Below are 14,152 nucleotides of genomic sequence, written 5' to 3'. Positions count from 1 at the left end.
CACGTTAAAAGGTGCCTCTTTGCCAAGTTAGTAGGTATATAGCAGAATATAAGAAAATTTCAACAAATCCAAAGCTTTTAAAACTATAAACTATGTTTTTAGATCCTTCTTAAAAACATTCAGAGAAGGGGAAACTCTAATTTCATTAAGAAGTGTATTCTAGAGTCCCGAGGCAACTCTAGAAAAGGCCCGGTCTTGAGTCGCCATCAACCGAGCCGGTGGCAACCGCAACTGGACCTCCCCAGATTATCTTAACTCTTGCACAGCATCACAAGAGAAGTGTGAACCATGCTATTCCAAGTCCTGAGAATAATTACCTTACACAGTAGCTTGCATTGCTCTTGCTGATCAGTGTGGCATCTCCGCCATCGGAACTGTAGGCGGCCATTTAACCACTGCAGGTATCGGATATCTCTTTGGTCTTTTGAAGCCATATTTCTCCCAGTTTGCAGGTTTCTCATAGGGGTGTCACACTAAGGGAGACAACAATAAAACCTTTTAAATTACGTTTTCCAAGGAATATGTCTTTAGAACAAGTGATAGTACACACATGAACCTATGTAGCTGCCTTATAATGTGTCAGGCCATTGGTTCATCTAGCCCAGAAGACCTATGACTGAGGTCTTCCAGGGTCTCAGGAAGAGATCTTTCCCAGCCTGTAACCAGATATCCTTTTTACTGGACAGCTTGGAGAATGAACCCATAAAAAGAAAGTGCTCTACCACTGAGCTAGGGCCCTTCTCTCACATCACAAAGAAGCAACAACATCTAATGTTTGGGTGGTTGGGAACAACAATACCACTGACATTTCTCATGTCTGAAGAAATAATCACAAATGTCTACAAATCCAACACAGATACAGTAATAATTTGCAAATATCCCATTAAAAGAGTGTCTCTCTTGCCTCTGTCACAATGTTTGCATTTAATAACCTGAAAGGAAATTCCAAAACATTAATATTTTGGCTAGGCAAGAAATCTAGCCTGTAAGTAGAAAACATTGTCTTCTATGGATGACTTTTGATTCTCACAATTTGTGTCTAACAAGGTGCCATGTGTAGGATATGTTTTTACATATGACTTAAGAGTCATTTTATTAGTCCTTTTAAAGTTCTCATCCAGATAATTCATGACAGACTTGAAATCTCAGTGGAGTTTACAGGACATGCTTTTAAAAAATTGTTACAATAGACAGGCATATTGTAATCAGAATGCCCACCTTAACCCAACTTCTCATTCATGCCCTGAATGAGAAGGCAGGGTTTATATAGCTAAGCTGGGCCTGGAGAGACAATCAAAAGAAAAAGCTCAAATCAGACTGTTTCTGATTATGTATAGAGTGCCTTTCAAAACAGCACTAACAGTACTCCAAATCAGATCTTTAGTAGGCACTTTCACCACATGGAAGCCACATCCAACATCCATTTATCCTCCTGCAATAAGTCACAGATCTGTGACTTTAATCAGGAAGCAAGGCTTAGGAAGAGCTGAGCCCCAGAGAAACTGAGAAAGTGCAAAGTTTGGGGTCAGTTAAGTAAACACACAAAGTAAACTGTCTACAGTACCCCTGTTTGATGCTTTTTCATACACATGTACCATCTTTTCTTAGTTTTCATAGCAAGTTACAATGTACTCACTGATTCATTCTACATACTAGTATCCTGCTTTTTGGCCCCAAAGGGCCTTCAAGGCAGCTCATAACAAAGTTACAGCTCATAATTTACTGATGTATATCAGTTAATATGATATACAAACATCAAACAAAAAAATCCACAACAGGAACAAGAATAAAAAACCAAGAATCAAAACACTAAAACAGTAAGCTGTAAGATCAAATCAAAGCCAAGCCAGGTGCATGATGAAACAGAAAGGTTAAGAGAGGGGCCCCAATCATATCTGTCCGGGTAGGAAGTTCCACAGCCTGGGTGTCCCAAATGAGAAGGCCTTATCCCACATTCTCTTATATAAAATGTCTGACAGCAGTGGGACACACAGCAGAGCTTCCAATGACGACTGCAGCAGGTGAGTAGGCTCATGTAGGAAAAGATGGTCCTTCAAAAATCCTCTTCCCAAATTGTATATCATAGTAACCATTATAAAAACCTTGAAATGCAGGTGATAAGTATCATTAACATATTACAGGTGGGGAACCTAAGACAGAGACAGTGGCTTGTTTAAAGTCACCATATTGACTTTAAGAGAGGCATTGGATTTCCAGGCCAGAACACATGCTCTTAACTGTTTTTCCATACCAGCTTCTTATGATCTGTTGGGAGTCCCTCACCCCATAGTCTACAACTTAGCACAGCTCAAAGCAAGTTCTGTCTGAACATGGTCTGAGTGCTGTTAAGCACTAACACTTCCCCCAACCAACAATTAATTATTTATTAACACATTTCTATACCGCCCAAAATGCAAGTTCTCTGGGCAGTTTACAAAACAATAAATACAACCAATAAAAAATATTTCAACAATTAAAATTTAAAAAGTTAAAACTATTAAAACACAATTAAAACATATCTAATTAAAAGCCTGGGTGAACAAATGCGTCTTGACTGACCTTTTAAAATTTATGAAAGATGGAGAGGCTCTTATTTTGTCAGGAAGTGTGTTCCAAAGCCTCGGGGCAGCAATGGAGAAGGCCCGTCCCCGAGTTGCCACCAGATGAGCCGGTGGCAACTGCAGAAGAACATCTCCAGATGATCTCAGTGGGCGATGTGGTTCATAGCGAAGAAGGCATTCTCTTAAATACCCAGGGCCCAAGCAGTTTAGGACTTTATAGGTTATAACCAAAACCTTGTATTCTGCCCGGAAACGTATCGGCAGCCAGTGTAGATCTTTTAAGATAGGAGTGCTATGGTCTCTCCGAGATGACCCAGAGACCAATCTGGCTGCTGCATTCTGGACTAACTGTAGTTTCCGGACTATGTACAAAGGCAGCCCCACAGAGCGCATTGCAGTAGTCAAGTATATCCAAATTAGGACATACAGCTGCCTTCACCACAAAAAACACCACTACAATTTGCCCACAAACTAAACTAAAAACCACAGTTTGAACTAGACTTGCAATCCTGCTTTGCAAACAAACTATGATTTGGGAAATCCATAGTTTGCCTGGTTTGGATGCAATGGCAAACGAAAGATTATCACTAAATTGGTAGCGAGAGAGAAAACTGGTAGCGAGAGAGTGTGCAGGGGGGCAAAGGAGCAGAAAACCACCAGGTGTATTCACATAAAGGTAAACCATGATTTGGAGTTGTGAACCAATCCACTGACACATACACACAAATCCTGAATTGGAAAGCAGGGCTTATAGAATGAGGTTAGCCGTGGGTAGGTGACTAGAAAACAAGGAGGGATTATCAGCCCAAAGCAGACAGCCTCTGCATATTTATTTAATTTTATACCTCCCTTTTTCTGCAGATTTAAAGCAGCTAATAATAAGTCCTGGTAAGAACTAATCTGCCTACTTTTCTTTCCCTTTAATCTTAATTGATAATAATTACCAACTTCTGCCTCAAACACTCATGCATCCACCATCTTGAGCTGGAGTAGATGACATCATTACAAACTACGTATGCCATTGTGGTGTCCCTACAACTGTACTAAATTTGGTCCAAATTGATTCCCACTTGCACCTCAGACATTCATGCGTCATCATCTTGAGTTGGGGTGGATAACATCATTACAAACCACAACATTGAAGTGTCCCTGTACGTCCCTACAACTGTACCCCATTTGGGTCAAATTGATCCAGGCATTGCGAAGTTGACAGAAGGGGGTGGATGTGGACACATATACAAAGCTGGGTGATCTCATAAGCTTCCTTTCCTTAAGGAAAGTAGGCTAACAAACAAAAACATAACAGCAACAGCAATCATAAAAACATCCTACAGGGAACAAAAAAAAAGCAGAACCCAATAAAAACCAGCAGCATATATAGAATGCATCCCTCCTGGAAACCCTCACCCCATCACAGTCAGTCTCACTATATAATCACAACACATGCACCCTGAACTAAGGCAGGGCAGGTCCCTGACATGGTGTTTGGAGAGCCACTTTCCTTCCTAACTTTAACTAGCAGTGACAGTCATGCCTGCGCCCTCCCTGCATCTATCAATGGACGAAAGACTTCAATTCACTGCTGTTCAGCCAATTTTCAAACAGAACTAGTTCACTACTGAGATGTTCTGTGATAGCTGAACTGCCACCTGCTGGCAAATTAAGTAACACACGCAGAGCACAGTTGTACAGGTTGTCTATGCCTTGGGATAAGCAGCAATGTCCAACAATCATTAACTCTCCTTGCACGTAATCAAAAAAATATATTAATTACTTCCTTCAGAGGCAACTGAAGAATTATTACATCAAGACATTCCTATTGAACAACCCTGAGTTTTAGCCCCACTAAATCAATAGGCCAATTTTAGTTGTACAAGCTGTATCGTTTTAGTGATACTGTAGTCTTATGGATTGTCATAGGAAATCAATCAACAATTCCCTTTCAATTCGGCAGCCTCTGCAGATCCATTGTGTGAGCTATTAAATTGGGGAGGAGCTGTCCTTCAGAGGCAGACCACAAAGCCGGAAATAACATGCACACTACTGGTAAAGAAAGAAAGAAAATTAATGTGAAGCTACAATGCCATGGGTAGAACAGCAACTTGAAAATCTGTATCAGTATATAGAAAATTGAGGTTGTTCCCATTGACAAAATACACATACCATCTATATACTGAATAGAGTTGCTGTATTGAGACCCATATAAAACGTGACAACCAAAATAATATATAACAGTCTGTGTAAACCAGCTTTTTGCATAACTTAATCAACAAAAATGATGAATAGCTGTATATAGCAGGCATGACTGTCACTGCTAGTTAAAGTTAGGAAGGAAAGTGGCTCTCCAAACAATTGTTTGGATAAAGCTACTGCTGGGAGAGAGGCTCTAAGCTCAGTTTTCAACTTCAACATGCCTTCATCCTCTGCTTCCTTTTTTGTTTGTAGTTTTAAAATATTTACATATTTGTTCACCATGTCAGGGACCTGCCATGTATATAGCATATATTTTGGTTGTCACATTTTATATGGGTTTCAATCCAGCAACTCTGTTCAGTAGATAGATGGTATGTGTATTTTGTCAATGGGAACAACCTCAATTTTCTATATACTGATCCAGGTTTTCAGGTTGCAGTTCTACTCATGGCATTCTAGCTTCACATTAATTTTCTTTCTTTCTTTACCAGTAGTGTGCACGTTATTTCCGGCTTTGTGGTTTGTTGTGCATGCACCTCGTTGGTTTTTCTGCAGTTCTTCAGAGAAAGAGCACCTTCCGGACATGCAGAAGGTCCCACGTTCAATCCCTGGCACTTTCACATAGGCTCTTTTCCCTGGGAAAAATCCATGTCTGAAACCCTAAGGAACTGCCCCCAGTCAGCGTACACAATACTGGACTAGATGGGCCAATGGAATAAAACTCAGTATAAGACAGTTTCATATGTTCATATTTGCATTTGGACATAGAAGAAACTAAATCTGAGAGGGGCTATTGCAAAAATATTAATTGGCTACGACTGGAGGAATTCCCCCTTCCCTTATCACATTGGTTTACAGAGTATGAAATACTGTTATTGAGAGGTGGTGTAGCATAGTGGCTACAAGACCAAGCTTTGAATCAGGATTTCCCTTTCACCTCTGTTACCAACTCACTAGGTGGGCTGAGGTAAGTCACTCCACTTAAGTTGCAATACAGTGGATAATACTTACCTTGTAGAGTTGTTGTAAGGATAACAAGATAATTTATGTGACGCACATTGAACATCTGAAAGTGCTATACAAATGCTAAGTATTATTATTACACTGAAGTATTACATCTAAGTATTGTTATTAAAAATGATTAGTATATGTAACATCTAAAGTTACATATTTTGAATGTTTGAGAAAGTCACAAAATAGGTTCATTTAGAAATGGCTGATGTTTAGGAATGGTAAATTTCAAGACAATATCATATCCTTTAGCCACCTAATAGAGCAGCAGGGAAGTAACTTGCCTAGAGAGCAAAAAGTTGCTGGTTCAAATCCCTGCTGGTATGGGAAATGCCTATATAGGGCAGCAGCAATATAGGAAGATGCTGAAAGGCATCATCTCATACTGTGTGGGAGATGGCAATGGTAAACCCCTCTTGTACTCTACCAAATAAAATCACATGGCTCTGTGGTCACCAGGAATCGACACCGACTCGATGGCACAACTTTACCTTTACCATATCCTTTGCAGCTTTTTCTCCAATCTGATAACTTTTTTCCTTTTCTGGTTTCGAACCTATTATCACCTGTAAATTATTCCATTTTTGAATATTTTTCAACATTATTTTGTTGTATTTTGATACTTTTATCCTCTCTTTCTGTATGTTTATATGCAAAAAGTAAAAACAAAATCCAAGCTAAACAAAATAAGTGCCACAATCTCATTTCCAAGAGTTTTGCAATTTGTCTTAATACAGACATGATTCAAGAGGAAGAGAGTTCCATATTATATACTCTTATTGCCTGAACACAGCCTGTGTGGATGAAATAACCAAGGTCCACCTCAGTAGCCCTCCAGGGCACATAAAGGCCATGGGCATGATCTGCAGAAAACAATCCGAATCCTGTCTTGTATTTCTTACAAAACATGCATGACCTTATTTTCAGAACTACTGGGTATCTAATGTTATGAGTTAATGGGGGAAAAGTATTTTTGTCCTAATAACTAGGCCAATAATAAAATTTAGGTGATTAATCAGAGGTTTTTGTCAATTAGTTAGTTACATTTGCACCCGCATCAAATCAATATTTTAGATGAAAAATTACACACACATTTACGTTATCTGAGTAAGTATACTTGGTCAGTCTTCTCTCCCCATGTACAATGTGACACAGCATAACCTTTCTACTTCTGTTATTATTAGCCAAAGATCAGCAAACACAGAGGCTAAACTGACTTTGCAGAACATAATAATTAAAACTAAAAATGCAGAGGTAATTCTGAATGCAAAAAACCCCCACTTCAGTGGATTCAGTTTTAATGGAGCTGGAGTGAATCCATAGAAGACAGTTTGACTTTTTAAAAAATCAGATACATAAAGTACCTTCCCTTCTACCCCAAATTCTTAATACTGCAGTGGGGAGTCTTCTGGATATGTGCGAAATTTCACAGTACTAAGACTATTTAACAAGAGAAAACAATTTTATGCTACCTGAAAATGGAAAGGAAAGACATGTGCTTGACAACTCCACTACAACAAACATTAACTCTTCCCAATCAAATCAAAATTGTCTCTTAATCATAATTGTCCAACAAACATTAACTCTTCCCAATCAAATAATAATCTGATGTTCATTTGCTGTTTCTTAGCAACAATATTCTTATTGTTATTCAGACGTATTCAATATTGAATAATACTTATTCAATATTCAGACTTAATTTAGTCTGCTACAAGCCACCTATTGCTGTTGGCTCCATAGAGAACAGGCAAGGCACCCTTCATTTGAACTTTGCAACTGGGTTCCAAATGAGCATCTAATGTAAAACTCTACCTAAATCTTTATGAAACAGATGTACAAAATAGGACTTGCAATCTAAATTACTGACCACAGGGCTGGAACACCAGTTAATTTGCCAATCCAGAATGCCCTTCTGAGAGGGGCAGCAGCTCAGTGGTAGAACACATGCAGAAAACCCCAGGTTCCTGGCATCTCTAATCAACAGGATTTCAGAAGCAGGGCTAGGAAAGAAGAGATCCTCTGAGGCCTTAGAGAAGATGCCAGTCACAGTAGATAAAACTAGCCTTGATGAGCCAATGGTCAAAGGCAGTGTTTCCCAACTAGTGTGCTATGGGACACTCACCAGTATGCTGCAGCTGCACTGACTCAGCCTATGACACTTCCGGAAGGAGGTGCTGCCTTCTCAGCGCATAAGAGTGTGAGTAAGCTACAAACGCAGGGAATTTAAACTATTGGCTTTTGCAGCTGACGTTCCATAAAATACATCAATCAATCAATCATGCGGTGGCTCTGCTGCCACCACACACAAAAAAAACCCCCACACAAATTGGTTCCTGCATGAGGCAGTATACTGCAATCCCCCCACCCACCCATTTCAATGTGTCTCAAGGGAGAAAAGACTGCTCTAAGGTACCTTCATATGTTATGCAGATAACTGCATCTAAAAGCAAAGTTGGGAGTGAAGGTTCCTTGCTCCCAAGCCTTTCAGGAGTCACGGCTGAAGTAGAGGACAAAATGTTCCTTATTTTCTTCTCAAGAGCTGTAAACCTGGACTAGGACCGGGGAGACCCGAGTTTAAATCCCCATTCAGCCATGAAACTAGCTGGGTGACTCTGGGCCAGTCACTTCTCTCTCAGCCTAACCTACTTCACAGGGTTGTTGTGAGAAGAAACTCAAGTATGTAGTACATCGCTCTGGGCTCCTTGGAGGAGGAGCAAGATATTAATTAATTGATTAATTAATTAAAATTATGATGTGGGGGGACCAGGTTGCATATGGAAAAGCAGGCCTGATCTTGCCTGTAGCCACATCTATGGCAGCTGTCTCAATGACAGGAGAGTAGGGAGGTAGAAGAAATCTCTGCCCTCTCTACTTCAGAACTAAAAATACCAACCAAGTTGGCCAGGAGCAGGAAATGGGGTGGTAAAATGTGATGTGACTTTTAAATAGTCACTACTACATTACACCCCAGTGTTCCCAACCACATATATGGTCCCTTTCTCTACAGCCCCTATCCTCCTGCTTGTCAAAATGATAGGCTTGAAAATCTTAATAAGCACTTAATTTCACTGTCACAAAACTAGGTCAGCCAGCTTGGGGTTTTGTAATTAGCTCAACTCCGTCTGTACTTTATACAACATCAACACTTTTAAAAGAATCCTGACTGTTTTACTGAATGGTTTCTTTTTAAGAGATCAGTTGACCAACCCAACTGACCAAGCAGAAGTGTTGACGGTGTGCTCATTGATACAGGGGGAAATAAGATGTCACTGGTTAGCACAGACTGCTGTGTAACATGTTTTATTGTATTTTCTAACAAATTAAACACATACCAAAAAAGCTAAAACTCCAAAGGGCTCCTTTCATTGTACCATAAATATCACAAGAACACCTATTTACTTTATGGTCCCAATCTAGCTCAATCTAGTTGTGACTATAATTCCAATCCAGTAGTGAGTGTGCCATTTAATGCACATTCAGTCATGACAAACTTGCCACTTGTTTCAACAGGACTTAATCATAATTGATGTTAACTGGACTGGTTTTCCATTTCAGTTCCAAGACATTTCAATTCTTCTTCAAATCAGTGTTCTTTGCCTTCTTTCATTTTAATGTTTAACCACCCCTGCCATGTGCCATTCTTTGATAATGTATGGATGAGATGTTGAGTTTTCTCCAGTTACAATTAAGGTTTTTGAATGAGCAAACTCCTCCTCCAGTATCAATTCATGACAAACACTTTTCAGAACCAGCTTCTTACTGACACTCTATTTTGTCTTCGGACATAAAACATAAAAGATAGTGTGTGTGTGTGTGTGTGTGTGTGTGTGTGTGTGTGTGTGTGTGTTGACAAATCTATTGTGCCCTGTGGATCAACAAGTCCAGAAAAAGGATATTGCACACAAACATACTCTCTAGACCAATACTAGAGCTGACATGGTCACTCACCAAGAATGCCCCCGCCCCCAACTATTTGAAATAAAAGGCACTTAATATCAGAACTCGATTTATATATTCCAGTCCCGGACCAATGTTTTCACCTTTATCAAACCCCAAACACACAAAACTGAAACACACATTTAGGTCCACACAACACCTTGCTACTCATAAGAAGGGCAATTATACAAAAGGTACCCACCATGCATGTTATTGTTTCATCCCAAGGTTTCACTCTGCTCAGGGTCAGCAGCTGTTCCACCAAACCAATTCTGCACAGGAGCCAGGAAAATACCAACAGCAGCTCCTTACTCCCCTCTGAACCATTAGAAGGAAGCTGATAGAATTCCAGTCTTCTGTATCCATGGCTCAAGGCTACACTTTTGACAAATCTAACTAGGGTGCCTAGGAAACAGATAAGGAAGAATATATCACTTTGCATAGTTCCAAAACTGACCATGTCCTTTGAAACAACTCCACACACTGTAGGTAGGCGACAAGTTCAAGTGGAGAACAGCAAGGCAAAGTCCTCTCTTATTTCCTACCATAGGCTGACCTGTAGGTTGACCTGAACGCTTAATAACAGTCTGCAAACAAAATGCTAAACTTCTATACCTTAGAGCAGGATGGCCAGTTTCTGAGATTGAAGGTGAGGGCACATAGGAGGGGGGAAAAACCTTAGGCATCCAGCAGTTCAGGGGCAGTTCACTTGAATACCCAAAGCAACTATAAGGGCATGTGCAGAGTGTCCTTCCTTCATCCTTAACTTCTGACACTTTTTGAAATGCTTGAGTCCCTGGGATCCCAAGTTACAACAAAATTAAGCACAGCCCAGTTTGCATGTCTGGGTGTGAGGGGCGGGGGCATCCTCCCTCTGGCACATTGATGGATCTAACTGCATAGGATTGCAGAGCAACTTAACATAATAATTTGCTACCTGTGTCAGCTGGCTCTATCCATCCTTCACCTTGGATTTGCTTCAGCAGAGAATATAGTAGTTTCCAGAAGACTACACTCTGTTTAAGACAAAGACAGCAGCACTCAGAACATTTGCCATATTACTAGTTTGGTTCAATGGCACACAAACACACAAGAAAGCCACCCTCTCTTAAAGATTACAAAACACCAACAAAGGAGGAAATGCAAGATTGTCATGTCTGCCCTCTTCAGCCAGACTCTGCACTGGGACATGTGGATGCAAAAACAAACAGGTTTGAATACATTAATGATTCACAAATATAACCTCACCCAATGCAACTGATACACTGTAGGTCCAGAACAGACAAATGAAAACCCAATATATAATTAGCTTATGGAGCTCTATGCTACAAAATGTGGTGATGGTCATTGGCACAGATAGTTTTCTCCTCCAAAAATCAAATCAAAGCTATCAATGTCAGAAGATATATGTTAACCAGCAGTATGCCTATCAAAACCAGTCACTGTTATAAGTAGAATACTGGATTTGGTCAGATACAGCAAAGCAGTTTTTAAATGTAGGATCTAGATACTTGGCCCTTCATTTATCTGAACAATGTTGGCTTGGATATTAAGGGGCATATAGTTAAAAATGTTTCAAAATGAAAAATAAGCAGCTTCTACTTAAAATTAGTATTATGCAAAACAGGAAAAAGCCTTGAAGCAGCAGAAGAGGTGCATCTACTCCTTTTCTTAAGTGTTAACAACAAAAACTCCAGCCATCACTTATAACACCCATTTAAAAACATACTGGACTGCATCTGTATTCATACATTACTTCCTAGACTATGAAAAGTCACTAAGCTGTTCTAACCAACCATTCATTTCCCTGCAACACCAGTAACTAGCAAGCAACCCCAGTGTTTGGTTCAATACCAGGTGGTTTCTTTTTAGAGAAACTGGAAAGTAAGCAAAATTGTATTTTAATACCTAATTAGAGATCACAGCCAAAACTGTATTATTATTATTACATTTATATCCCACTCTTCCTCCAAGGAGCCCAGAGCGGTGTACTATGTACTTGAGTTTCTCTTTCACAACAACCCTGTGAAGTAGGTTAGGCTGAGAGAGAAGTGACTGGCCCAGAGCCACCCAGCTAGTACCATGGCTGAATGGGGATTTGAACTCGGGTCTCCCCGGTCCTAGTCCAGGACTCTAACCACTACACCACGCTGGCTCACTGTAGAAATAATATTCTACTCTCCCACCCACTACAGTGGGAGAGAGACAAGTTGACAGTTGGGGGCAGGGAAAAAGAATCCTTCCTTAAAAGTGACAAGTACAGGCCTACTCACATGTTATGTTCAAAACTTGTATGAGTGTACAGTATACACAAGTACATATCTGTACATAGGTATAGTCATTCACATGTTATGTCAAACACAGGTGCAGCGGTACATTGCCTGTTTGTACCATGCATTTGCACCCCAGGTTCACTTTTAACATGAACACAGTAATTGCATTTAGAATTGTAACCTTATAGCCCTAATGTCAATATATTATAGCAATAGCAATAGCACTTACATTTATATACCGCTCTATAGCCGGAGCTCTCTAAGCGGTTTACAATGATTTAGCATATTGCCCCCAACATTCTGGGTACTCATTATATCTATATAATATCCTTATATCCTTAATGTCACAAAGTTTTATTTATTTGAGTCAGTATCCAACATTTTCAGCTATTCACCTGAGTCACAGACAGAAAATTGCAATAAAGAATAGCCCTGCCTATGTGTTGAGTGCATTTCCCTCCCTTGTCACGAACTCGAGCCAGCTCTCTCCCGTGTTTGGAATGCGGCTTTCCGTTAGAGGAAGTGACTCTCATGCAGTATTGGAGCCCCACTACAACTCTTTAAAAATAAAAAAATAAAAATTGACATTTATTCCTTTGACAAGATTTTTTTTCTCTCCTACCCAAGGCTTAACCCGAGACAGGGTTCAAGCTCGCAACCCATTTTCAGTACAGCTATGTAATAAGGACATGGGCACCCCTGAACATAGACAGAGTGCATTTCACTACCGAAATGCCTTCCCTTCCCCTGTCCACCCACCACTTGGGGCCGGTCGAACTTGGCAAGACGAAAAGTCTCCGGAGAAATACGGGACCCAGGCAAGCTCAGGCTCAGCGCCTCGATAGCTGCCGGAAGACGTGCAGCACTCGGTCCCTGGTCCATGGTCTTCCTCCCGACTCAAACAACGGCGCGGAGCTACCACGCATGGCAGGAAATGAAGGCCAGTAGCGCATGCGCAGTAGCTGGCCTGAGGCCCTCCTCCTTTCCCGGACCGGTCCATGGTTCGCCCGCCGTTGTGTCCCATTGACACGGGCGAGAAATGAGATGGGCGCGGAACAGGAGCAGCTGGTTTGGAATTAGAAGCCTTTGCTGATTTCAAAGCGCATGGATCTCACTAAAACGCCGAATCAATCGAGCCACAAACGGAGAGCTGTTTAAAATAAAACGAGCCGTACGTGGCCGACCTCTCCAATTCATACGTTACAGTTTTCGTCTGACGTGATAAGTCACAGCTCCCCCCCAGGGGCCATTCTGTGCACCACAACTGAAGGCCCAGGGCCGCCTTCAGGCAGAGGGGAATCGCCAACTCTCGGCGGAGAGAGCGGCCAGCACAGCGACCTGAGCAACTTTGAAAGAGAGCAAGACTGGCAGCCCTGTTTTATTGGTCAACTTAGGGAGGAGAGGGCTACCTCGTCTCTGGGACAACATAGGTGATACTGTGTGTTATGAGGCCCCCAGATCAGTCTCTCTTAATCATAACAGTAATACAAGACCTTGGATGAGCACATGCAGAGGCAACCCATCGCCAACCGAAACAGGCGACGACGTGACAAGGCATGGCCGTCTTTGTGCAGCACTCTGCTCTGCCAAATACCCGCTACACAGCAGAGGACACACAGTTACATTCTACTGCCCGTCTTTCCTCCATTCTTGATGGCATGTGTCACCAGTACACTTTACTATCAAGACACTAGTGCACACACAGTTCTCCTCCAGACTTCCTCTTCCACTCCCTCCCTTTTTTAAAACAGCAGGAGGGGGGCACTATGGGGAAACTGGTAGAAATGAGGTGACTGCCTCTCTTGAGGCAGGTGTGATGCCAAGAGGCCACAAGTTATTTTCCAGTGAAGTAAAAGGAGAAGTTACTCACGGAAAGTATGATGGGTAGGGAGCAGAGATATCAAATTTCTGGAAATCTTGAAGCCATGGGGGAAAAAACCCTGGTTCTCCCCCCACCACCAACCCCGGTTTTTGTTTTAGCAACTTTTGCAAATGTAATAATTTAATTTACTTTTAAATGTTTAATTTTTTGTAAAAAATGGGCTGCTGAACTCCAATGTAACCAGCATCTCTTAGTTTGACTGTTTATGGAAGTAGGCAAAAATTTAATGTTGAAAATAGAAGAAACTGGTTTGTAAATCATGCAGCACATTATTGTCAATGGCAGGCATGCCACTG

The 14,152-nt window shown here is 41.1% G+C and overlaps 1 protein-coding gene across 3 annotated transcripts in view; it reads right to left on the bottom strand.

Moving 5' to 3' along the window:
- TEDC1 (tubulin epsilon and delta complex 1) overlaps positions 1–13,626 on the bottom strand; it is a 65,176-nt gene extending 51,550 nt beyond the window's left edge. The window contains exons 1-4 of one of the 3 annotated variants that reach the window (XM_053247101.1): positions 13,468–13,626; positions 10,639–10,717; positions 9,904–10,106; positions 318–473 (exon numbers count right to left, since the gene is read on the bottom strand). In XM_053247101.1, coding sequence (XP_053103076.1) covers positions 318–473; positions 9,904–10,106; positions 10,639–10,717; positions 13,468–13,497 — 468 coding nt within the window. In that variant the 5' untranslated portion in view covers positions 13,498–13,626. Of the gene's footprint in view, positions 1–317; positions 474–9,903; positions 10,107–10,638; positions 10,718–12,369; positions 12,523–12,733; positions 12,912–13,467 lie in introns of those variants that run through there. The other 2 variants (XM_053247099.1, XM_053247098.1) reach the window with 2 other exon arrangements.
- Between the last annotated feature and the right edge of the window lie 526 nt (positions 13,627–14,152).

Source organism: Hemicordylus capensis, chromosome 4, assembly GCF_027244095.1.
Source record: "Hemicordylus capensis ecotype Gifberg chromosome 4, rHemCap1.1.pri, whole genome shotgun sequence".
NCBI lineage: Eukaryota > Metazoa > Chordata > Lepidosauria > Squamata > Cordylidae > Hemicordylus > Hemicordylus capensis.
The sequence above is the reverse complement of the archived record's forward strand: the minus strand, read 5'-3'. Positions and strand labels throughout refer to the sequence as shown.